Here is a 26806-nt window from a genome sequence, read left to right as displayed (position 1 = left end):
GGCTTCCACCCGAGAACCGGCAGACAGGCCGTCCGCTGAGTGAACGTTCGGGGCCAGCTAGAGGAACGGCGCGCGCGCCCGGCTTCCCGGGAGAAGAGCCGGAAGTGGCGCGGAGGAAAGCGCCGCGCGCCCGCGGTCTCCTAGGAGACGGCGCCCGACGTCACCGAGGGGCGCCGCAGCCCCACTGCGCATGCCCGCCGCCGGGGCCGGCCGGGGCGGGGCGCGCACTGCGCGTGCGCACGCCGGGGCGGCGAATGGCGCCGGTGGCGGGAAAGTCGAGGCGCGCGGCGGCGCGGGGGCGCGATGTGCAGTGACTCGCACCGCGCGGAGTCCGGCACGGAGGTGAGGGCCGCGCGCTGGAGCCGGGGCTCGAGGCGCGGCCGCCGCGGGCGGGGCGGGGCTGCTCGAGTCGGGGTTCGCGGGCCGCGAGTTCGCGCGCCGGGGCTTGGCGGTGTTGGGGTGCGCGGGGCGCGGGGTGCCAGCCGCAGGGTTCCCCGACCGCGACTGCGCGACCCGGGGTCCCCAGGGCCGGGCTCCTCGGGGCCGGCTCGCGGACTGAGAGTCTAGGAGCTGGGGGGTCGCGGGGCCGGCGGTCCGCGGGGCGCTGTCTGTGGGCAGGGCCGGGGCTCCCCGCTGTGCCTGGGCGCCGCCCCCCGCGCCCCGCCGCGCCCCCCGCGCCCCGCCGCCCCCCGCGCCCGGCTGCGGTGCCCCCGTCCCCGTCGTGCCCGGCCTGGAGCTCCCCGGAGCCGCGACCCCGGCGCCCGCCGCCCCCTCGCCCCGGGCTCCCCGCGGGCTGGGCGGGAGGAGGGCGCCCCCCGACTGAAGTGGGGTTTGGGAAAAGAACAACCTGGTGTGCTGCTTATTTCCCCCTTTTCGTTTCCTTCCTGAGGTGACCTCGGGCCGCCCGGGCGAGCAGCCCGTCCCGGCGCCCCGCCGCCTCTGGGTTGAGCGGACTCGGCTCCTGCGGGGCCCCCCAGTCACCGCCGCCCCCGAGCGCCGGGCCTCGGCCTCTGGGGACGCCCCCCCCAGAGCGCACCGAGCAGACGCCGGCGCGAGGGGCCGGGGCAGAGGGAGGGGGAGCAGGGAGGAGACGTTTGAGGGGCAGGTCCGCCGGGCAGGGAGGCGGGGAGCAGCGGCCGGCCGGAGCCCCTGGCCTCCTCCCTGCAGGAAATTGTGGGATAATCTCGAGGCAGGATCTGAGGCTGGTGTCCGTCGTGGCGCCCCATGGGCGGTGTGGGGGCCAAGCTGCCAGCACAGGACTCGCCAGTCCACGATCGAGTCCACCTGCGCACACAGGACTCCGGACACCCCGTCCTGCCCGTTCCTGTTACCTAGGCCGTCTCAGAGGCCGGAGCGGCCCCCCAGGATGGCCAGCAGGCTTTTTCCGGGCGGGCCAGGCAGTACATCTCTAGGCCGTGCAGGCCTCGCGGTGTCTGTCAGACTCTGCTGCAGCCACAGGCGAGCAAGCAGGTGCCTTCCCGTGTTCCAGCGGCCCTTGTTTTTACACTTGGATTTGGCCCCTGGCCGCAGTCCGCTAGCCCCTGCTCCTGTGAGTGTGACGACAACTGCATTTCAGTGGAATAACACTCGGACATCATTCAGAAGGCGGGTTGAACTCCTGTGACTCCCACGTCAGCATAAGCTTAGCATCCCCCAAATGAGAGCCCACACGGTCAGATCACTGAGCCAAGGATTCACCACCATCCCCTGTGCCTGCCCCATCTGCCTGGCGAGCCTCAGCCGGATGGCTTAGCTTGTGTTGCTGTGGAGAGTGGGGTGAAGGGGAAGAATTGGGAGCCGACCATGCCCTTTCATCCTTTCTCCTTGTTGGCAGAAGCAGCTGAGCGAGCCTCTTCCCTTAAGTGCTTTGGGCGCTCTCTGGCCAGCGCTGCAGTGGTTTGGAAGCAGTTTCTTCCTCTGCACCTTAGTTTGCTTCATGGATTCTCCTGGGGGCTTTGTGCGGAGGAGGCCTTTGAAGCCCTCAGCCCCCCACGCTTGCCTCTGCACATGAGCCACATGTCCAGTCTTTCCTTCTCGGCCGGTTGGACTCACAGTGATTTGGCCCATGTTTAGTGTCATCCACCAGGTAGCTCCATGGCACAGTTAGATAATTGGTGGGTTGTACACATTCTTGAAAGGCTAATTTGACTTGAATTTAAAAATAATCGATGGAGGGTCTCCCTCCAGGGGTTAAAGTCTCACGCTGTCAAGCTGTCACCAGCCACTGTGGCCTGAGTTCCATCCCCAGCCAGGGAGGTGACCCACACGGCTCAGCAGACCTCTCCTGTCTCCCCGCTGCTCCCCTCAGCAGTGGATTTCAGTAGACCTGCCTGTTCTGCTCCCCGCTCTGTCTCTGGTGAGTCCTCTCACCCCCACACCTCTAGCCTGTACCCCAGTTCTTGTATGCATAAAAAAATAAAAATAATCGATGGGAAAAAGTTGGAAGTGCCCACTCTGAGTTGCCAGACGCAACATAATGTTTTTCTTTAATTTATCCTATTTATTAAAATAATAACATCTCATGATAGGAAATTCTGCTAGTGCTGAAATAAGGAGGACATTTCCCCATTCCTATAAACAGGTCCCAAGGTCATTTTTTTCCCCCTACGTTCTTTGGGAGATTTTCTAATGTCATTCTGGAAGCTGAGGTGGAGGAAGCTAGACTGGGAGTTCCAAGCTCTTGTCCGGCTCTTGGCTCCCCCAAGGACCAGCTTTGTGATCTCAGAAACAGGAACCACAGCGAGGATGGAGGATGGGCTTCCTGGGGTCCCTTGTAGCCCCCACCCCTGGGCCTGGGTTCTTTGTCCCCTTTCACTGAGCACGGTGTTCTCCGCGTGGCAAGTACTCGGTCAGTACTTTGTGTTGATCACGGCAGGTTTTCTTTCCCTAGGGAAAAAGTACAAGGTGGCCTTTCTAGCAGAAGCAAATGTTACATGAGACTGAGGGTTATTAAATGGCTTGGCTTTGTGGTCACAGTGCTTGCCGCTTCTCCCCAGAAGCCTCACGGTGCTGCCTTGCTAATACGTCCACTTCGCTGCCTCGCTCAGCCTCCGACCTGCTTTCCCGGCCATAGCTAACCCAGCTGGCTGCTTGGGCTGTGTCTCTACCCCTCAACTGAACATTACTGGAGAAAATCACAAGTAGACGGATTTCATTTTCAGTTTGTAACTGCCGCCCTCAAACGGAGGTTCCCTGGTAATTGGTCCACTCTCACTATAGAAGACCTCGGTCCTCCATTCCAGCCTCACCCCAGACCCCGCACAGGCAGGTGGAGGCTGCATGGGTCCCACAGCTCCTCCTCGACTGCGTCCTGGCCCCAGGGGAGCGGGCCGGGGACGCGAGGGGAAGGGCTGTCGTGGGTGTCGGCGCAGAGGTGGTTGGTGCCCGCGCTCCAGTGCGTCTGCGCCGATGTCCTTTACTTCTCAGGAGGTATGGAAAGTATTTGAGGCGAAGTGCTTTCGCCAAAGAAAAAAGCTAAAGCACATTTGGCCAAATGTCACGTTTCCCTGTAGGTTTGACATTTTTTTAAATTAAAAAATTGGGGGAAACTTTAATGTGTCCCAAAGTTTCCCGCCACACCTCTGTAGCCACAGCCCACCTGCTGGCTGCCACAGCCTTCCCCGCGTGGCAGGTAGCAGCTCCACTCTTCAGGCCAAACCTGGGCTCGCTCTGGATGCTCCCTCACTCTCCTTTCATATCAGCCCACATTCCATTCACTGGCAAGTTCTGTCTGCAGCGCCTGCCTGCGAGCCCCGAGTCCAGCCACTTTCCACCTTTCCAGCAGCCACCCCTCCTCCCGGTCACCCCTGCACTCCTCGTCTGTCCGCGCTTTCCTCCCCAGGGCAGAGTTCGTGTGTCGTGTCCAGGCTGGGCCGGATTCGAGAAGCCCCTGCCTCGTTTATAGTGCAGCGTGGAAGCTCATTCCCCGCACCGAGCTGGCTCTGGGCCCCACCCACCTGGAGTGCCGCAGCCCCACCCTGACCTGGTCCCTTCCCCTGCCTCGGTCTTCCGTGCTGCTCCCTGCATGTGCCAAGTACACTTCCACCTCAGAGCCTCGCCCCTCCTGCTCACGCTGCCTGGCTGCTGTCCCCAGGGACTCTGCATCACCCCCTCGCTCAGGTGCTGCTCACGCACCAACACGAGGAGGAGCTGCCCCTCATCCACCCGTTCTCAGTCCTTAGTCCTCCTCAGCGTTTAGTCCGGAGGGACCCAGGCACTCCCTCCTCAGCCTTGATCCCTTTCGGGGGTCTCCCTTTCTGCCGCCCAGGCATTTCCAGCCTGCGCTGTCTCCCCACCGCCTCTCTGTGCTCAGGGAACAGGGTGTTGTCAGTAGAGGTTTCTCCTTCGGCCTCATATCTGGAACATTAGCCCAGTAGACGCTCACACTGGCGGGTGAGTTTCGGGCCTGCCTCCTCTGCCCTCCCCTGCTCCTACCTTGCCCCAGGTGTCGCCAGGAAACCAGAGATTTGGCCTTGTTCCTGACGTTCCCCCACTCCTGGTTGGCTCCTGGTTGGCTCCTAGTCAGGAATGTGCTCTGGGGGGGGGTGTCAGCTCTACGTGTGTTGAGGTTTGTCTCATGGCCCGAGTGTGATCTGCCTTGAGGGTTCACGGGCACTCGAAAAGCATGTCCGGCCACCAGCCGTTGGGAGGACTGTTCTCCAGGTGTGGACCCAGTCCCTGGTTACGCTGCCAGCTCTGCCTTGCCTCCGGCGCCCTTCTGTCCGGGGCGCTGTCCTGGCTGAGGAGTGGGTGTTGAAGGCCCTCCTGGTTGCGCTGCTTTCTGCTCTGGGCCGCCTTGGTCTGCATCAGGTGTGGGGCGTGGCCCCGCAGGGCACTGGTGTCTCCTGGTGGGCTGAGCCTCTTATCCTGTCACATCCCTCTCTGTCTCCAGTAAGTTCCTTTGTTCTGAAGCTCCTGTGACTGGGTCAATACAGCAAGTCCTGCTTTCCCCTCCAGTATATACTGCCAATCCTCGTGTGGTGCTGCTTTGTGCGTGCCTTCCTGTGGAATACAGTAAGCGTCTGCACTCCTCAGAAAGGGCAGGAGTCCACCCTGTAGCTGTTCCCACCCTGACCTCATTTTGCTCTGTGTTCTGCACCTTTAGTCTTATTCTCACCTGACAGCCTTTGCATCGGTATTCGGACACAAGACAATGAAATCAAAATGCAAAGCCCTTTCCTAGCCATCACACCCCGTCCCCAGCCCCGTCCCCACACCCTTGCAGCTGCCTGCTGTTGCCCACCGCTCCTTGGGGCCCTGGGACCCGCCTTCTGCGCCTCAGCAGGTGCCCCGTCAGGTGGCAGCCGAGTGCGGCTTGCGGCCTGCAGGAGTCACGTGTCTCCTGAATGCGTTTTCTCCCTTCAGGCCTCTCTGGGGCCCATTCTAAGGCGGGGCCTGATGAAAACAGCAGACAGCCGCGTGTGCCTCCTGCCAGCAGGCCGTCTGGAGACGGGCTGAGTAGCACAAGTCCAGTTCCTCCCTCCAGATTGGCCACTGGAAATCCCTCCCTCCCCTGGGGGTGCGGGAGGACACCGGAAGTGCTTCTCTGGCAGAGTGCGCCCCGCCCGGGAGGGGGACACTGGGCTCCTGCCTTTTGATTCTGGGATTTTGCATGTAGTTGATTTTCTGTCTAAATGACATTCTGAAGCACAGTCTGATGTCACTGGCTGATGAAGTCTCGAGTGCATTTAGTGGAGTTACTAATTTATAATGTCATAAGCTTAAAACTCAGTCCTTGCAAAGTCTGCTAGAAATTCATGTTTAAGCGGTCAGATAGGCGTAGTAATTTCTGCTTGACTTTTTATATATTTTTCTTTGCATGGGATGATTTACTTTAAAAACATTAACTATAAAAGCAGCAGCCCTTCGGGGAATCCCCTCAGAGACACAGCTTGTAAAGGCGTGGTCGTGGGTGGTAGTGGTTGTTTCCACATAACTGAGACGAAAGCTTTATTGAGAGCTAGACCCTTGCCGCAGTGGCAGAGCAGGCAGATTTCAGACGTGGAAAGAGTTAGGCCTGTAACCCGGGGGACTACCACGATAAGGGCCGCTTTTCGCGCTGTGGCACACGTTCACAGCAACTCTGCCTTCCTGCGTGTCCAGCGCGCGCCTCCCCCTGCGCTGTAACCGCGCCGTCTGCCCGCAGGGAGCTTCTTCCATGTGTCAGTAGTGGCATCCCTTTGAGGGTGTGTGTCCAGGCCTGCCCCGGCTTCCGGGGTAGCCTTTTGCACGACTCGGTCGCGCCCTCGCTGCTGGGCTCCATCTGCAGACGCGCGGCTCCCCCGAGCTCGGCGGGGACGAGCCCAGCGGGCACAGCGGCCTTCGTGCCCTTCATTCCGCTGAGCGTGAGCTTTAAACTCTCCCTCCTGCTCCGGCACGAGCTCTCCCGTAGCTGGATGACGTTTACAACAGCCGTTGCCGTTACTGTACCTGACAGGCCCGGAAGGCAGTGGATGTCAGCAGCTCTGAAGAGAGCGGGAGAATGGCCACAGCAGTGGTGGAGGGCAAGTCTGGTAGACTGTCCAGGCATGACAGCCTGAGGCCGGAGGCTCTTTCTATCCTTCCCCTCAGTTCTGCCTGCCATACCCTGTTTAGCTTCAGCTTAACGGCAGCCAAGTCCCTGCCGAGCAGAGAGCATTTTGGGATCGGCGGTGAGCTAAGGCAGACCCCCGTCCTTTTGCTCTTTTGCATCCATGTAAGGGAGGCAGGCCGGAAGTAATGCTCCTGAGTAGAACGGTCTCGTGGCGGGAGCTGGGCTCGAGGAGTGTGTAGAGTTTCATTTGTTCAGTGGTCTAGGCCTTGGGGCACTTCCCTGAGGACATGGGGAAGGGCTTCGCAGGCAAGCAAGCTTTGCATCACCATTGTGGTCTGCAGGTACCTGGCAGCCCTCGAGCCCTCGAGCCACCCTCTTCTTTGGAATTAAAGGTCCCTGCTTTTCACATTAGACTTGACTGCTCTTTTTTCCCCCTTTTTAAAGGTTTATTTATTCATGCATACAAGAACCGGGGTACAGGTCAGAGATATGGGAGGGTGAGAGGATTCACCAGAGACAGAGTGGGGAACAGAACAGGCAGACTGACTGAAACACTCTGCTGAGGGGAGCAGCGGGGAGACAGGAGAGGTCTGCTGTGCCATGTGGGTTTCTCCCCGGTCACCAGGATCGAACCCGTGTTGCGGAGGCTGCGGGCAGCTTCACAGCACTTGCGCCACCGGGGAGGCCCTGACCCTCTTTTTGAGTGTCTTTACAACACCCCATGTGTATTTCTATGATAGCATCCGCAATGCTTTATTGTAATTTTTTTAACCTTCGTTGAGACAGAACTACTACAACTGTATGTTCCCGGCTCTGTTCAGTTCCTGGAACACGTCTGAGTTGCCTGAAATGTCTGCCGGCGGATATGTGTATGATCGCTGTATTCCTCTTCCAGCTCCTTGCCCGACTTGGAGGAAGAAGGTCCTTGAAAGAAATAGAACCGTATCTGTTTGCTGATGAAGATTCACCTATGCATGGTAAAAACACAACCTCACACCAAAATGTCGTGCCATGAATTAGGTTTTAATAACAGGGCTTTTCACATGTGTTCGTGCACACGCAGACGCCTGTCGCTTAGTCTGCAAAATTTAAAAATGAGAAACAGTTCCTGACAACTCGTAAGCCTTCCTTGTCTGTCGGATAAGGTGAAGTTTGGCCTATCTGTGGTAGATTCTGGATTTTAAAACAATCTCTTATCCGAACACATGATATTTGTGGGAGTTTTGTTCTTAGAGCTTATTTTCTCTTTTCTCGATAGAAGCGTGGGAATGACGGGGAAGCCCTTAGGTACCCCTCGTGTTACTGTTTCCGCAGCGGGGCACACCCGCTTGGTCTGGCAGCCATTCCACTAAGGAGGCTTACAGAGAAGATTGTGTGACTTGGTGGGTCTTTCTTTTTTAATGCAGCAGCTTTATAGAGAAGTAATCCACCACTCCAAGTGTACGGTTTAGTTCAGTTTGACGCAGCTGTGTAACCATCACCACAGCCCATCTTAGAGCATTTTCATCCACCCCCCCTTCCCCCCAAAAGATACCCACCCGCAGCCCTAAGTGACCGCAGAGCTGCTTTCTGACTGGATTTGCCTCTTCTGACACATCACACGGTCAGAGTCCTGAGGGATGAGGCCTGGCGTGGCTGGCTGGTCTAGCTGGTAGGTCTTCGGGGACGTCACATTGTGGGTGTGGCCCGGGTTCACGTCTTCTTCACAGTGAAGAATGTTCTCTTGTCTGGTCTGGTCTACTGTATGTTTTTGTCTATTGATCAGTTGATGGAATCAGGGTTATTCCTACCTTTTGACTGTTACGAATAATGTTTCTATAATTATTTGTGTACAGTTTTGCTCACATATATGTTTTTAGTTCTTTGGGGTAATAACCAAGAAAGGAATTGCCAGCTTCTAAGTAACTATGTTAACCTTTGGGAGAACTGCCAGGCTGTCTTCCAAAGCACCTGTACATTTTTCTTGGCACCAGCAGTGAAGGGTGACGGTACTGATTTTTCCACATCCTGCAAATAGTTGTTATTACCTGTCTTTTTTATGATAGCTCCTACTAAGTGTGACACTCATTGTGGTTTGGATTTAAATTCCTTGATGACTGATGAGGCTAAGCATCTTTGCATGTGTTTATTAGCAACAGGTATATGCTATTTGGAGAAATGTCAGATCTTTTGCACTCTTTTAAATGGTTTATTTTATTACTGCATTGTAAGAGTCCTTTATATATTCTTCATACAAGTCTTTATCAAATAGGTCATTTCCAGATAGTTTCTCCCAGTCTTTGGGTTGTCTTTTCATGATCTTGCTGGTGTCCATTGCAGCACAAAATTATTAATTTTGGTGAAGTTCGATTTATCTACTGTTCTGTCATTGCTCATGCTTTTGCTTTCAGGTCTAAGAAGCTATCAGCTAATCAAAGGTCAAGATTTATGACTTTTTTAGTTATTGATTTTCATTTTCATTCTTTCCTGATCAAAAGATATACTTGTGTTGTTTACATATTTTTTAATATATCGGGACTTATTTGATGGCTGAACTACAATGTATCCTGGAAAATGTTCCCTGTACACTTGAGGAGAATGTGTGTTCCTCTATAGTTGGGTCATTGATCTCTTACTGAGCTTTTAGTTCTAGTTGGGTCTGGTGTTATTCAAGTCCTTTATTTCCTGGCTTACCTGCTGGTTGTTCTGTACACTATTGCACTATTGATACTGAATTGTTGAGTTATCTATTTCTCCCTTTAGTTCTGTTAGTTTTTGCTTTGTGTATTTTGGGGCTTCATGTACTTTTGGCCACATATGAGTTTATTATTATATCTTGATGGGTTGATCCAAATTTCATTATAAAATACCCTTTCTGTCACCTCCCAGCCATTAGGATTGTTTCCTATGGGGGTTGGGGTACAAAATAGCAGGTACTGGTGAGGATGTGGAGAGCTTGGAATCCTTGTACACTAATGATGGGATTATAAAATGTGCAGGCACTATGGAAAACTGTGAAAGTTTCTCAAAAAAATTAAAGCTAGAACTACCATCTAACCCAATAATTCTGTTATTGATATATGTTCAGAAGAATTAAAAGCAGGGTATAGAAATATTTGCAAACCTGTTTTTGTTCACAGTTGCACTATTAATCATAACTAAGATGGAAGCAAACCTGATGTTTATCTACAGTTGAATGGATGAATAGATGGTCTACACATAACATGGGATATTGTTCATTATTATTATTATTATTAGGAGTGTATATTCCTTAAAAAGGAAATTCCGTTATATGCTACAGTGTGGCTGAACCTTGAGAACATGCTAAATGAGACAAGCCAGTCGCCCAGAGAGAGATACTCAATGAATATCTTATATGAATTATCTAAAGTAGTCAAATTCATAGAAACAGAAAGTAGAATGGTGGTTAGGAGGAATCGTGGGGAGAGATGAGAAGGGGCGTTGTCTTCATGGGTGCAGAGTTTCAGTTTTGCAGAGTGAAAAGCTCTGGACAGGTGTTCTGCAGAATGCAAATATTCTTAGCCCCAGTGCACTCATGGTTAAGATGGTGAATTTTGTATTCGATATCTTTTACCGCAACATAACCCAAGATGTTCTTTTCTCTAATCACAATGTTTGTTTTCAGGTGTGTAGCCACTCCAGCTCTCTTTGGTTACTGTTTGCATAGTTCTGTCCTTCATTATCAGCCCACATGTGACTTGAATGTACAGTGTGTCCCTGGCAGACAGCCTGTAGCTGGAGCATTCTTAGTCCATTCTGCTAGTCTCCGTTTTTGTTTGGGTGATTTGATCCATTTATAGTTAGTGAATTACCAATAAGATAGGATTTATGACTTCTCTTTTGCTGTTTAATATGTGTTTTATGTCTTTTATTACTCTTATTGTCTTTTCTGTTAGGTAGGTGTTTGCTAGTATACCATTTTAATTTCCTGTCATTGTTTTTCCTTTATTTTTTTAAAATTATTTTCTTAATGGTTGCTCCAAGGATTGTGGTTAACATTAATTAACAGTCTAGTTTGGATTAATATCATCTTAATTTCAATATTTCATAGAAAGTTTGCTACTAGAAAGCTCCATTCCCTCTTGATTCCTTTGTGCTGTTTCAAATCACATTGTCATACAATGTTTGCCCATAAGCACATCTGAAATTATTAAATAAATTACTAAATAACCTAAGTGTTACTTATGGAGGTCAAGAGTGACAAATATAAAACACTTGGATACTGTCTTTTATATTGACCTGAGTATTTACATTTACTGTGTCCTGTATTGACTCAGTTGGATTAATTACTGTCTTCTGTCCTTTTATTCAGCCTAGAGAACTCCCTTTAGTAATTCTTTTTTTATATTATTATGAAGATTTATTTATTTATGCGTATAAGAGCTGGGGTATAGGCCAGAGGTGTGGGGGTGGGGTGAGAGGATTCACCAGAGACAGAGTGGGGAGCAGAACAGGCAGATCTACTGAAATAGACTGCTGACGGGAGCAGCGGGCAAGTCAGGAGAGGTCTGCCGCACCATGTGGGTTGCTTCCTGGCTGGCGGGGGATCAAACTCGTGCTGCAGTGGCTGCGGCTAGCTTCATAGGTTGTGTCTTAACCCATTGCACTACCAGGGAGGCCCCCTTTAGTAATTCTTGTAGAGCATAATCTTTTTAGCAAGAAATATCCAGGCAATCCATTAAAGATACATTTTTGTTAAACATGTAGACAAAAGATAGTATTAAGTTGTGTGGAATGAAACTGGTGTTAAAAACTTGGGTTTGCGGTACATGGTCTATATTTGAAAATTACATTTATAAAAACCTTAAAAAGCATATTTAGACACTAATAAAAATGTTTACTTAAAACTATCAGAGATCCTATAGCTGTGAAAATGGTCAGGTGCATACTCAGTGGAGCAATAGTAGATACAATACAGGGATTGTGAGGATTTTTTATCAATAATAGTAGTTTATCAACAGTTGTTATTAGGAAGCTCATGCTGAATTAGTAAAGGGTTTACAGGTTTCAGGAGTCTGTGTCTTGCTGTGGATGTAAATTGCTTTTTGCATAGTAATTTTAGTGCCGTGTACCGGTTCGTTACCACTTCAGCACTATAATTGTAATCTGAAAATTCAACCTGTTTGTCATACAATTAGTAAATTGGTACCAAGATGATGTATTTTTTGGCTTTTCTTTCTTTTCCTTATTTTGAAAGATCCTTAGATTTGTAAACTCACTCCAACAATCTGTTACCAAACCCCTTACAGCATTCTATTTGTGAGAGAAACTATCAAGGCCAATCTATCCAGATTTTCTGATTGAGTTTAACTTGTCAAGTGCCAAAACTATAGAGGCTGTTTTGTGTGTGTGTGTACACACATATATACATATATATGTTGTCGTACTCAATAATTTTATTTGACAAGCTTATAATTTTAACAGTTCATAGAAACATGAGCTTAGAGTCACTTCGAATAAAGTTAAAAGGATTATGTCCCCTTTATAGAACAGTGTTTGAATATAATTTTTGATCTTATGATTATATAGTAAATCTTCATAAAATCGGTGAAACTGATTTCATTACTACACATATTCGTGGGGAATCTAGTTCAAGAATCTTCCTTGTAACATTTGTGTGTAACCTGCAGATTTGCAGAATTTATTCACCAGTTGTTTTATAACTGATCTTTGTACCTGTTTTGCTGTTGACCTGTAAAGAGATGTATGTTTAATCTACTTAAAATCTCTTAACCAAGGATTTGACCTTAAGCTGCCCAGAATCATTGGCCACTAACCAAGAACCGAAAGACTCCACGTGCTGCATCGGGGCTTAGTAACTGTGTGGCTCCGAAAAGCCTTTGAAGCCATGCAGAAAGCGCTCGCCCCTGAGTCCCACCGAGGGGTGGAGGGGTGTTTAGGAGCACCAGCACCCCCGCCGAGAAACACAGGGAAGTTTGAATTTGTTTCCTATTCTGAGAATTCCAGAATACCCAGAGAGCTGTCACGGTGCCCTCTGACCTGCACCACAGATTTCTGTCTCCTGTGGCGTCCCTGCTCTCTTACCCAGAATATGTTGTGTTTCTGTTGTTACCTCAAATTACCTTCATTTGACTCTCCAGCCTTGGGAGACTGCTAGTGATTTCCAGAGCAGGTGGACTGCATGCCCGTTTTCTCGTCCTCAATTTCCTGGACTCCTGCGCCTGTCTCTGCCCTGCTCTTCTCTGCAAGCGGTGAATTGGTCCCCGTGGTGCCCTCTCCTGCTGCCTCTGAGTCTGTTTTTGCCATTTGGTTCATTGGTGATACTGCATGTGCTTTTTTGACAGCTACATATTTACTGCCACAAGTTCAAGTGCATTGATAAAAACTTAAAAACACCATTATGTTCACTCACTAATAAAAATGTTTACTTAAAACTGTCGCAGATCCTATAGCTGTGAAATGGTCAGATGCATACCCGGTGGAGCAACAGCAGATATAGTACTGTCTTTATTATTTATTTTTTTGAAGATTGTTTATGCATATAAGAACTGGGGTGCAGTCCAGAGGTGTGGGGGGGTGAGAGGATTCACCTGACACAGAGTGGGGAGCAGAATGGGCGGATCCACTGAAATCCACTGCTGAGGGGAGCAGCAGGGAGACAGAAGAGGTCTGCTGCGCCCTGTAGATAGCTCCCTGGCTGGGGATCAAACTTGTGCTGTGGTGGCTGTGGACAGCTTCATAGTGCTGCATCTTAACCCCTCGCACCACCAGGGAGGCCCAGTGCTGGGTTTATAAGGATTATTTATCAACAATAGTAGTTTGTCAGAAATTGTTGTTAGGAAGCTCAAGTTGAATTAGTAACAGGCTTACAGACTTCCCAAGCCTGTGTGCTGTCAGAGATGTATATTGGTCACCCAGCATCTGCTCCCTCCTCTCCCCCTGCCAGTTTTTCATTCTTGAAGCTACTCTGGCTGCATTTAATCTGATTTAGTACTGTTTTGTTTTCTTGAAGTCTTCTCTGTGTTCCTCCTGTTGTAGCTGACATCTCTCACTGTGGGTGCGTCCAGGAGTGGGGGTGCTGGCCTTTGTTCTCCGCTTCTGGGTAGCACACCTCCTGCTCTTGTCACCATCCTGAAGGTTCAGTCCTCTCAGCGACAGGACTTCTGTTTTGCGACACTTAGAGATGCAGCTTAACATCCGGTGTTCTTAGGGCATTTAAATGAATTATGTGACATAAAACTCCCTACTTGTGCATTTCGATTTCTACAGGTATTTCCGATTATTGTAATAATCATGTCACAAGAACCAGGGTACAGGCCAGAGGTGCAGGAGTAAGAGGACTTACCAGAGACAGAGTGGAGAGCAGAACAGGCAGACTGACTGAAATCCACTGCTGAGGGGAGCAGCAGGGAGACAGGAGAGGTCTGCTGTGCCCTGTGGTAGCTCCCTGGCCGGGGATCAAACTCGGCTGCAGTGGCTGCAGTTAGCTTCATAGTGCTATGCTTAACCCCTTGAGCCACCAGGGAGGCCCTGGACTGAAGTTTTATAGCACCTTGTTACATGGGATGGCAGCAACTTGCTAGATTTCTTACTAAAAGTAACTGGATTCTCAGAATATGTAATTTTTACCTCTAAGAATCTACATTTTCAACATGGTGTTTGTAAATCAGGTGGCTCAGCTATCAATAGTGCATGAACAGTGCAAACAGACCTGCGAGAACTGGGAGGCCAGTGTCTAGAGTTGGACACGCCCTGCAGGTGGGACAGCGTCCCTTGTGCTGTCTTATCTGGCGTGTGCTATTGTCAGTGAAAGAGAATTACCGGAAGGTCTACAGAAAGATTTGGGGCCTTTTAAGTTAGGAGTAATTGATGTACGATGCCTGCAAAATAATTTCTAGTGCAGATGTTGTTCCAGGCGGGATAAGTTTCCAAGAGTGGCCGAGGGCAATTGGGAAGTGTATTGGGGGTACAGTTGAGGGGTGCTGTTGGCAGGTAGGCCCTTGGGGTCTGTGCGGCTTGATGTCCTGGGATGTTTGCAACTGCACAGGCAGGGAATGTTGCCCCATAGTGCCAGCGACATTGGGAAATCTCCTCAGGCCCATTCTTAGCCGCGTGTCAGAGGACACAGCCCAGTGGCTGACCATGCAGAGGCTGCTTCTCCCATCACGACGGGTAGAGAGAGGCACAGTGGGTCTGCTTCCCCACTGTCCCCAAAACTCTGGGCACCTCCTGCTTTGTGCGCCAAGATGGCTGCGCCCTCCAGGAGGCAGCAGAGCAGAGTAACACCTGTACCTGGAAAGCAAAACTTAGTGACACCCCCCCACACACACACACACTCTCCCTCTGTGTCTCATTGGCTGCAACTATGAAAACTTGGGGATATTAATCTTGAGAATGAGGAAAACAGCTTTAAGCTGGGCACGTTGCCTTCCCACCCAAGTTGGGGTCTGTACGTAAGGAAAACGGAGAGGCTAGATTTTGAGCAGTCAACTCCAGAAATACCTGAGCCTTGCAAGGCCCTGGGCCTGAGGCACTTTATTCCTAGCTCTGATGTCAGCGGTGCAGACAGGAGTGCGCACCCCACACCCAGGCGACTCCTTCAGACTCCTTCAGCCTGCCCTGTTTGTCGAGCTTTCTTGCTGCTAATTATTAGTCAGCTCCTTTGTCAGAAGTGCAATTTAATGATTTGCTTTTAATTTCCTCCCTTGTTTGTATTTGCTTGTACAGATTCGTTTTGGCAACTGAATTTAGATTTTCTTTCACATTCCAGCAAATGTCTCTTTGAACATGTTTTCAGTCTTTTCATGGCCGGCTGCATGTTGACTGACATTTTTAAATTTTACACAGGTGATATTCTTGAATTTCATGGTCCAGAAGGAACAGGCAAGACAGAAATGCTCTATCATTTAACAGCGCGGTGTATACTTCCAAAGTCGGAGGGCGGCCTGGAAGCAGAGGTCCTCTTTATTGATACCGACTGCCACTTCGACATGCTCCGCCTGGTCACCATCCTGGAGCACCGGCTTTCCCAGGGCTCCGAGGAGATCGTGAAGTGCTGCCTGGCCAGACTGTTCGTGGCGCACTGCAACAGCAGCACGCAGGTCCTCCTCACGCTCCACTCGCTGGAGGCCGTGTTCTGCAGCCACCCAGCCCTCTGCCTGCTGATGGTGGACAGCCTGTCCGCCTTCTACTGGGTGGACCGCGTTAACGGGGGAGAAAGCCTGCGCGCGCAGGAGTCCGCTCTCACCCAGTGTTCCCAGTTCTTACAGAAGCTCGTGAAGGAGTATCGCCTGCTTCTGCTCGCGACCACACAGAGCATCATGCAGAAAGCCCCAGCCTCGGCAGAAGGGCCTTCCTCGGCCTGCACCCACCCCCGCGACAGGCCCTCGGGCTACAGACCCTATCTCTGTAGGGCGTGGCAAGACTCCGTGAAGCAGAGAATATTTTTCTCCAAACAAGAGGACTCCAAAAGCAGCACACAGTTTTCTTTGGTTTCACATCACTTAAGAAGTAACACATTTAAAAAGCATTTTTTTATTATTGGAGAAAGTGGGGTTGAGTTTCATTGATATGTATCATAGAGTAGTCTTTTTGCAGGATATTATGAAGGTTAATAAAGTCTTTAATAGGCTAAGGTGACTCAGTCCTAAGGTTTTAAACTCAAGGGAATTTAACAAAATGATGTTTCCACATAGAATGGATTTCTTAAACTAGTGCAATAAACCTCAGACTGTTCTATTCCTTGGGCATTGAAGATTAATCACAATGATACAATTAAACTGTATTAAGCTTGCTTGAAAACTAAATAAATAGGGCCTCCTTGGTGGTGCAGGGGTTAAAAACAGTGCCATCAAGCTATTGTCAGCCACTGCAGCACAAGTTCAATCCCCGGCAGCCAGGGAGCTGACCCACATGGCGCAGCAGACCTCTCCTGCTCACCCACTGCTCCCTCAGCAGTGGATTTCAGTAGATCTGCCTGTTCTGCTCCCCACTCTCTCTGGTGAATCCTCTTACGTCCTGTACCTCTGGCTTACACCCCAGTTCTTGTATGCATAAGTAAATAAATCTTTTTTAAAAACCCACTAAACTTAGCGCCTCCCCGGTGGCGCCGCGGTTGAGCACTGGGCTGCGGGGCTGCCCGCAGCCTCTGCAGTGCCGTTTTGATTCCCGGCCGCCGGCAGGGGTCCCACATGGCACACAGACCTCTCCCGCCACGCCTGCTGCTCTCCTCAGTGGTGTATTTTGTTGGTCTGCCTGTTCTGTTCCCTGCTCTGGCTCTGGTGAATTCTCTCACCCTCCCGCGCTTCTGACTGTACCCAGTGCTTGTATAAAATAAATAAATCAATCTTAAAAAAAAAACCACTAAACTAAATAAATAGTATATACATTTCAGCCTAAAAAAAAGGACTTCTATAACTTTGTCACATTTCTGGACTTCAGTTGAAGTATAGCGCTTCAAACCTCTCACATGTAACTTCTTTAGGAAGCTGTGCCTGGAAAATGTTTCCAACTTGCGATTCTGCAAACAGGCCGAAAGCACAGGCCTGCCACCATCTGCTTTTCACCCCACCACTGGAGAATCAGAACACTGCAGCTTGAGTTACGTTGATTGCCAAGATGGCGTTCCATTGTGGCTGGGTTTCTGTGTGACTTAAAAATAGGGAAATAAGATACCCATTCAAGGAGTTCTATGAAGAGTGAAATCTTCATCTCATTTAGTCGTAGGCAAAGGCTAAAATGATTAGAACTGCACAATGCTGGTATTTTCTTACTATTAGGTATAGTCCAGCTAGATCCTGAAATAAGCTGCTCCCACTGATAGTGGAGCGTGTGCTCTGCTCCGGTCCAGGGTGGCCAGGGCGGGAACAGGCTCCTCCCGGCCCACAAGGTAACTAATGTGGAGGAGGAATAACATTTTAGGAACTTCCATGTATACATTTACTCTAAAAGGAAATATATGAATGTTTGATGTTCAGATTGACCCTGGTGCACTCCCTCAGCCTGTTGTGTGTCACAGACATATTCGAGGTGTCCTGTGGGAAACTTCGACAGGCGTGGGCAGTGCTTTTCTCGTGTTTAGTTATGACCAAATCCATTTACTTGACAAAGGTTCTTTTTAAGGGCTTAAAACGAATCCTGCAAGACCAAGATGGACGTAATATAGCAGGCAAAGAACGGCTGTCTGCCCCGCCCAACTACCCTGGGCCTAGTTTAGCTCCCCGGCAGTTTACGATACTCGGACTTCTGGAGATGCATCTGGAGGCCATTCCTTGCAGGGCTGCGGTGGCCAGGCTGGGCCATCCTTGACCCTCGAGGGCCACCCCTGTTGAGAGCACATTCTCAGAGTGGCCCCTATAGAATTGACTCTCAGTTGCTCACAGAAGCCGTCTACTGACAGGCTCCTGTGCCTCCATCCTTCCCTCTCAGGAGACCACCTGGAATCGTCTCCCTAGCAAGTGAGAAATCCTTGTCCAGGAATTACTTTTGTTGCAGGGTGAGGGGGAGCCCGGATGTGAATAGACAAAAGTCCTCAGATTGACAGCCTCTTGTGACATGAAAAATGGTCGCAGTCCAATGGGCAACCAGGAGAAGTCAAGCCAGACACATCACCATCATGTCCATCACATCTGCCCTCAATGAAGGTTGTTTTGCTGTTAATATGCTGGAAACGATCTTAAGAATACATGTATTACCAATGCTTCATCCTTTCGCAATTCATATTTTTGCGTGTCTTGTTACATACGTTATACATAGGTATTATGAATCATGTTGGGGGTTGGGAATATGCTCTTCACCCCAATACTGTGTGAACAATGTTGTTGAGAATCTCTTGCTCCAATCTTGATCACTTTCTCCTTTCAGCTGTTAAGACCTAACGGTTTAGTTGCCTTTCCTATCAAACTGTGTAGTCTTGCTGTGTGTGTGTGTGTATGTGTGTGTGTTACATGTATATTATGAAAAACTCAGCAACACCTAGCAGAATTCTAGCCTTCAATGTGATGGAATTTTTCCCTTTCTCTTTTATATAAATGAAATGTTAATTTAATGGACTGTTACTCACAGATTTACAACTTATTCTTCAGGAACATGATTAAAAAATAATGAACTTTTATATTAACTTAAATTATCAATTATATATTAATGTGTCAGACCAAAGACTTAGTTATCTTAAAAAGATTTGTTATCTGACATGTTGGAAGGAATTAAGAATTCTGGTTAATAAAAAATTCTTTCAAACTAAAAGTTACACCAGTGGGACTTCTTGAACACTAGAGAAATCCTAATACTTGTAAAAAGAAACTGCCATCCAGGGGGAGGCGTTCTAAGTCACACGAACGGCAGCTCCTAGGGGTGCTGCGTAGAACTAAAAGAATAATGGGAGTGAGCAGCTGTAAATCTCAGCATATTCCATTTTCCTGTAAAATAAAATGGGGGATTTTAAAAATACTTTTTAAGATTTTATTTTTGCATAGAAGAATTGGGGTGTAGACCAGAGGCGCAGGGGTGAGAGGAGTCACCAGAGACAGTGGGGAACAGAACAGGCAGACTGACTGAAACACACTGCTAAGGGGAGCAGCAGGGAGACAGGAGAGGTCTGCCTCGCCATGTGGGTAGCTCCCTGGCCCGGGATCCTCAGGCTGCAGTGGCTGGCAATAGCTCGGTAGCAGTGCGACTTTAACCCCTGCACCATCCGGGAGGCCCAGCATTTCCGTTTCAGTGAAGAGCACACAGTAATAGAAGGCTTCATCAATTACTTCTGTTTCTCCAGTAAGATCAGAAACACAAAGCAGAATCTTAGAGAGCTACACCGAGAACTTGACAAGGTCACCATCATGGGGCCTTCATTTATCTGAGCGGTCAAGCAGTTTCAGTTGACAGAATCTGAATACAAAATTAAGCTTGATCTGATTAACATAGGTAACCCCAAAAGGAAAGTTTACGACAGGTGATCGTCCACCGTGGGCAAGCATCAGACTGCAAAGAGTCAGCGTTTGGCCATTTTTCCCAATCGTCATGTAATCGCCACAAGTCAGTGGCAGAGGAGAACTAGAAAGGCTCCATATTTAGGAAAAAAATTAAGTTTCTGAATAACAAGTCAAATATTTAAATTTTAGAAAACAGTAACACAGAATTTGAATTAGAAAAATAGAATAAACTCAGGACAGAGCAAGACGGCTCATAGCAGGTGGTCTGTTATCAGAGCGTGTTCACAGCAGTTCCTACTCCGTGGCTACATGGTATCTCTTATGAACTTTTACTTATTTAACGAATCCTTGAATATGTACTTGGTTGCCATTTTCCATGATTCTTTAAAAAGAATTACAGAGGCAGCTTTGCTGCAACTTTTTCATGTTACCAAAAGAAACTTTGTACCAACTTCACTCCTGTTCTTAGTGAAGCAGAATAGCCATCCTCACACCCCTAACAGGTAGTGCTTGCTTTATTTACAGCTTATATTTTACTTTCTAATTCTGTGTCTTAATATATTCATTTGAAAAAACCTCAGAAAGGTGAAATACAGAGTTAGCCATAATTCCATCATGCAGAGATCTACCGTTAGCACATGGAGGCATCTGTCTCAGCTGTTTCCCATACATACACGGTCCATGGTTTCTGACATGGCGTTGGGTTTTTCACTTGCTGCACACACTTCTATACCACCTTCGCTTACCTTGTGGTGTGCTCTGGACACGTTTCCACACCGTGTCCCAACCCAGCCATCTCCAAGGGTCTGGACACCCTATTTTGCTTGAACCACCCCTACACATGTAGTTTCATAGTAGTCCATTTGGTCCCTTGGGATAAATGGGGAGAGGTTGCTGGTAGGTGTTTGCCTCCTGAGTTTGCGAGCGTCAGAGCTGCTGCAGGCCGCAGGAAAGGCAGAGCCAGGGGTGACGTGGGCACCCCTGGACTTTCCACTTGTGTGGACTAGTGAATTTACACGTGGCAAAATTTGTAATCTGTAATTTCAAACTCTTGCTAAACTGTAGAGAGAGGCGTTTGTTCATACCGACGTTAGCAACCAGCGACGTGAGGTTCAGGTCCAGCCGTGACAGGGGACGCAGTAGGACAATCTGCAAGCAGGACGGGTCCTTCAGGACCTGGGAGTTTGCGTCGCCTTTTGTGGGCCAGACTGATGGGAGACAATTGAGGATATTGTTAGTCTGAGCTATGGCGTTGCATCCAAGGATTGAATTGACATGAATTAGCCTGCACATCTTTAAATATCTGCAACATTCTGTCTTATATGAGCCTGTAATAAATGACCATATTACAATTCAGAAGTGGGAAAGTGTAATGAGAGTTGCCATGGGAACCTTAATGTGCTGGTCCCTTGCTTTCATTTAGATTTCATTTTTAATATTGCATTAACATTTTTGCATTTAATGGATAGATATTTGAATTAATATTGAAGTGTTCTCACTAATATAAATAAAATATAAGAAATGAAAATGTGATTTTTCTTCCAGCGAACAAATGAACATATAATCCAAGACGTAGAAATAACAGCACTTGAGTTTTAAATTATTGGATTCCATTCATTTATTTTGAAGTTTCTTAAAAGTTCCCTTTTTAAAAGATTAAGAAATATTTATGGGTTGTCACATAATTCATGTCTGTAACATTTCAAATATGGTTCAGAATTTCCTGAAGGCCATTTGGGGACAATTTACTTCACTCTGCCTTAATTTATTCTGTCGTATTTTTCTAATTAAATGACTTCTGCATTCTCTTCTATCACTGTACGGTCACATTACTGCACCATTTATTTGTAGTGCAATACAATTAATCATAAAATGCTAGCAATATTTCCAAATATAGGTTTTTCTTTTTAAATTTATTGTCTAAAAATCTAGCTTAAAGCAGCGATACAGGGTATTTTTCATTAGCAATAATTCCTGACTATACAAGGTATTCTCATGAGATTATGTGTGAACAGTGCGTTTATTGATTTATTTTTTGCAGAAAATTGTAGGGTTTTATTGAGAGCCTTTCAAAGGTCACCATCAGAACAGTTCGTCTGTTTTTCACTTCTTTGTTTAGAGCTGTGGTTGCTTCCAGCCCACATCTGGCAATTTCACAAGCTAGAGGCTTCGTAAAGTCTTCCCTTTGGCTTCAGGGTGTCCCCTCCACCACCTGCTAAATCCCCCCCCATCTTTGGCTAAGGCAGTTCCCCGGGAAGCTTGGGGTCACACCCTTTCCTCCCCCTTGAACCACGGGGGCTCCTGCTTCCTTTTCCCTCCATCATGTCAAACCTGACTCAGCCTGGGGAGCCTCTTGCTGAGGCGGTCGCAGGGCTGCCGGAGCCACAGGTCCCCTGACTCGGAGACGCCTGGTCCGCTCGTCTCCTTGGGACTTGGAGCCTGCTGGGCGCGCCTACTCCGTCCACGTGGTGGAGTCTCCGAAGGGAGATGGACTGAAGGCCGAAGTTCTCAGCTGCCCCTGGCCAGTAGCGTGTGTAAAGTTGGAAGAAGTGCACGAGCGTGCAGACCCCTCTGGCCGCCAGGCCTGCCACACCGTCGCCTGCAGCCTGCCAGGTCTGTGAACTCAGGTCACTTCATCTCTAGGTGCCAAACAGCAGCTCTGCAGGGGCTGCGGGCTTCCCTCTACTCCCGCATCCCCCAGGAAAGCGGAGAATCACGGGTCCCTGCACCCCTTCTCACTCGGTGTGCAGAACTCTGACGCACAAGCTTCGAGAGGTGACTAAACGTTTGATTTTCTGACATGAACACTTTAAAATTAAATATTTTTTGACTATTCAGTGACATCTACCTACCTACCACCCGTGTGTTAAAATGCAAGCGACGTTTGTGTCAACACTGTGATCCCACCCACGTGGGCCGCGTGGGCTCAGGTTTTACACAGACGGCGCGGGCACGGTGGAGGCGGGAGGGCTCCGTGCCGCCGCACACTCGGCACACTCTGCTGTGCACCGAGGCTGGGAGCTGATTTCACGTCGTGTGTCTCACGGTGATTTTTCAAGTTAAAAGGCGATGGAAACAGTAAGGCTGGTGTTGATTAGCCTGAGGTTTTACATTCCCACTAACGCGTTGCGTTTGTGTTCTAGCCCCTTTCCTCCGCAGAACCTTCACCTGACATCGTGTACTTTCTATATTTGAAAGTCTTCTCCTGACTTTGCTGGCCAATCACAAGTCTGCCAGGTAGCGGGAGCGGTGCCGCCCCGCGCCTTGCCGAATCCCGTGCCCCAGACCGGGCTGGGGCTCCGCGTGTGTGGTGGGTGCTGGGCTTAGGCCCTCCTCCGAGTGTCAGGAAAATGACTCCGGACTTGGGGTACACAGAAGGGGCTTCTGGGTGTTGTGCCAACGCGCAGCCAGGCTTGCCCTTTTGACTGGGCTATGCACAGCTCGTAGGAGCAGAGGTTGTACAGTCTCGGCGAGTTCGAAGGTCACCCCCTTCAAGGTCGTTTATGGCCCTGTAGAACATGGTTTCGTTTCTGATGTGGTAGTCTTCTCCTTTAGACACTATAAATGCCTCGTTCCTCAGATTTTCTCCTGCCACTTCCCTCGTGGACTAATGCGTGCAAGGAAATCTTTGGCCAGTTGTTCATTTCATATTTGTATGAGATCATGTTTTTAACTTCTTAGAAATTGTTTTTCAGCATAGCATGACGAGCGCCCTTATTTTTCCTTTAGTTTCCGAGTCAGTTGGGTTGATTGGTAAACAAGAAAATACATGCTACTGATAAAAATCAGCCAGCGGGTAGTTAAATCCCAGCCTTGTTTCCTTCTCCCTCTTTCATTGTTGAGGACCTCATTGGTTTGTGATCTAGAAGAGACGGGCTGGGCAGCAGTCAGAACCATCCTTCGGCCGTCCACCTACCAGCCACGCTCGTTATTCCAGTGTTAAGGGTAACCTCTCTGTCTCCCGGTCACAAAAATTAACATTTTGTAGAGAATGTGTGTCCTCCATAAAACACCCAAGCACCTTGCTCGTAGGAGTTTATTAGAGGTCCTGACAGGGTCATGAGGATGGTCAGGCCACGTCACCCTTGTGACCAGGCCCGCTCCGAGTGCTTGCTGAGCCCAAGAGCATTGCAGGGTGTCACTCTTCATGCGCGTCCTCAGCAAGGCAAGGCCACTGCGTAAGTTTCCAACTCGGGGCGATCTCACCGTTGCTCCTCCAACTTCATTATCTGCCCAGCCTACCAGGGGCCTTGGTGAAAATGCAGGGTGAGACCTGAGACTCTGCATTTCTGACCAGATGCCAGGAAATGCTGCTGGTGCTGGCCCGAGATTGCCCTGGGACGATCACTGCCTTGGGGAACCTGGGGTTGCCAGAGTCCTGTGAGCTGCCATTCCCCTGAAGCGCTTTCTTTCCCTCTTCCCGTCTGGCCTGGCATTTATTGTACCGGGTCCTCTCAGGTCACCTGTTACTTCACCCACACGAGACATGACTCAGCCCCTCGTGTCCCATAATAAGCTACTGGCGATCGGCAATGGAGCAAGATGTGGAAGTGCTGTCGGGTGCTCCCCAGACATGCACTCCCCGCCGCTGAGAGCACCCAGCACAGCAGAATGCCCGTGCGGCCGAGGGCCCGCCGTCGGCCTCGGCGTGACTGAGTGGCAGCCCGCAGATGAAGCACCCGTTCAAACTCTGTCTCACAATATGGTCTTGGAGTCTCGTGTGGAGAGTCAGAATCCGTGGGGGATGGCGATCAGGATTATTTATCTTCTGATTCACATTTGGAAAACGACTCCCAGCCGTTCAGCAGAATCATACGAATGGAAAACCTCCCTGATGCCCTTTAAAATTCTGGCTCCAAATGTAAGTTTCAAATATGGTTTAATGTGAGACAGTGAAGAGAAACAAAAAGAATGAAAGAACAACTGACACGGTGTTTCCTTAAGCAAGTGCGTCCAGCCCAGAGCTGGGCCAAGGCCGGCCTGCGCCGGTCACCCAGACCGGGAGCTCCGCGGGGGCCGTGGGGTGGCTGTGGGCATTTCGTCTCATCGCAGAAAGAAGTGGAAAGCTAAGAGCACCCCGCACTCGCAGAGGGGCGGGGTGTGGGCGGGCACTGGCATCTCCCCGGCCTGCCTTCTGAGGAGCTGCGGGTCCGGGCCGCGGCGGGACCACCTGGACACGCCGCTGGTGCGCAGGAGGAAGCAAGACAAAGAACGAGCTAAAGAGAACAGAAACGGTCTTGGAGACTGTGAGATCAAACTCGTGGTGCCAGAGGGACGGGGACGGGGCGAGGGGGGCGCCCACCAGGCGAAGAGTTGCTCACCGATGAAGGGTGGAAGGACTCACCGGGCCATCCCGGCGCTGCTCTGTGCTGACGCGCGCCTGCAGCCTGGTAATGCGCCAGCGTGTGTCCACCGAAGCTTAAAAACAAACAAGCAACAGCCAACAGAAGGCCACCGTGCCATCCAGGAGAACAGAACTCAGAGCCGGCCTCAGGCCTGGCGGGCAGGTGCAGACCCCCAGGCTGCTTCCAGGCCAGTTTCCTCCAGGCCCTCCCCCCCCCCCCCCCCGAGGCCGGGCAGCGTGGCAGGCAGTCCTGCGCTGAGGCAAGTTCTGGGTGCCCTCACCCCATCTCTGCCTCTCGCCTGCCCATGATATCTGCAGCTACTCACGTTCTTCCTCCCTTTCGTCCTAGCTCCACATGGAGCTGCCTCGACTCGGCCTTTCTCTCCACTATGTGTCCTCAAGGGAGTGTGATGTAAACACCTGCAGGACACTGCCTGTGCATTTCTTACAGCCCCTCCCTCCCCCACCCTCCCCCCCCCGCAGCCTTCTGAAACAGAATTCTCTTTAATAGTTGCTAACCTGAGAGTTAGAGATTAATTTACCCAAGAACAACTATAAGTTGACTTAAAATCAAATGCATGTCTATTTACCCACAGAACGTGGCAGTCCTGCTCTGATGAGGACCTGGCCCCTGGGCTAGGCATGAGCATTTCCCCCAACTCTGTGCCTGTGTTCACCCGCGGGAGAGATACGGTTCCGAGTCCTGATCTGGCAGTTTCCAGAGGCACACACTGAAAGGTTCCGTTGACATTACTGGTGTCAGTGCCAGCTCTGTTCTCTTGACCCCTCCAGCCTCACTTCATACCTTTTTCTCAAGTAAGCAAGAGGCAAGTTCCACTTATCCAGAGGTTCATGAAATGAGACTTGATAGAGAGCAGAGTCCCCCAGTTCTCCCTCTGGATATTGTGGCCGCTGTCCTTCCTATTTCGTCTTCTACAGCTTGAGCAAACATATTTTTGGAAGTTATTAATCTAATATCCATCCATCTGTATTGATATATTCATGTATTTACTTCCTACCCATCTGTACTAAAAATAATAGTCTTATACACTGAATACTTTGAGTCATATTTTAGTTTTTGCATTTAATTTAGGTCAATTTTAAGATATTTTAAAAAGTGACTAGAAACTTGCTCATTTAAAGAAATACTGAGGGCCTCCCCGGTGGCGCAGCAGTTGAGCGCTGGGTTGCGAAGCTGCCCGCAGCCTATGGGGCACCGGTTCGATCCCCGGCTGCTCCCCGGCCACCCACCGGAGGAGGGTTCCACACGGCGCGCAGACCTCTCCTGCCGCCCGCTGCTCCCCTCAGCAGTGTCCTTCGGTCCTTCTGCCTGCTCTGCTCCCCGCTCTGGCTCTGGTGAATTCTCTCGCCCTCCCACGCTTCTGACTGTACCCAGTGCTTGTATGTATAAACAAACAAACAAATAAATAAATAAATCTTAAAGAAAGAAAGAAATACTGAAAAGAATGAAAGGCAATTTGATGTCTGGTCCCTAAAATATGGACTATTTAGTAAAAGAAGGATTAGATACTTTGTATGTTTTCGAAACAGTTATCAATTACAGGCATATTTCAGACCCAAATGAACTTCTGTTAATTTAAGCTGTCCAGCATCAACCAGTTGCCTGCATAGGAAGTCGTGAATTATTTGTCACCAAGCAGAGATTTAAAGGACTCTGTAGGCCTTCCTGGGGGCTCAAGGGATTAAGTCTCAGCACTGTGAAGCTATCTGCAGCACAAGTTCCATCCCTGGCCAGGTTGGTGACCCACATGGCACAGCAGACCTCTCCTGTCTCCCCGCTGCTCCCCTCAGCAGTGGATTTCAGTAAATCCTCCTGTTCTGCTCCCCACTCTGTCTCTAGTGAATCCTCTCTCCCCCCCACTTCACCCCCCATACCTCTGGCCTAGACCCCAGCTCTTGTATGCATAAACAAATGAAATAAAATTAAAAAAAAAAAAAGGACTCTGAGTCAAGGATGTTAGGTATATCTTCATTAATTGAGAGGAAAGATTGGCTTACTGACACTAGAAGTTCTTTCCAAAT

At 49.6% G+C, this 26806-nt stretch overlaps 1 protein-coding gene across 1 annotated transcript; it reads left to right on the top strand.

Annotated features, from left to right (window-relative positions):
- Positions 1 to 303: 303 nt before the first annotated feature.
- Positions 304 to 16062, top strand: XRCC2 (X-ray repair cross complementing 2; the record flags this gene model as incomplete). The annotated part of the gene is made up of 3 exons (XM_084230750.1): positions 304 to 342; positions 7428 to 7509; positions 15341 to 16062. 3 exons carry the CDS (start codon positions 304 to 306, stop codon positions 16060 to 16062), a joined length of 843 nt encoding a protein of 280 aa, XP_084086876.1.
- Positions 16063 to 26806: the final 10744 nt, after the last annotated feature.

The sequence above is a fragment of the Talpa europaea genome (genome assembly GCF_964194135.1).
Source record: "Talpa europaea genome assembly, chromosome: 3".
In the NCBI taxonomy this organism is placed as follows: domain Eukaryota; kingdom Metazoa; phylum Chordata; class Mammalia; order Eulipotyphla; family Talpidae; genus Talpa; species Talpa europaea.
This window is presented reverse-complemented; position numbering and strand designations above follow the sequence as displayed.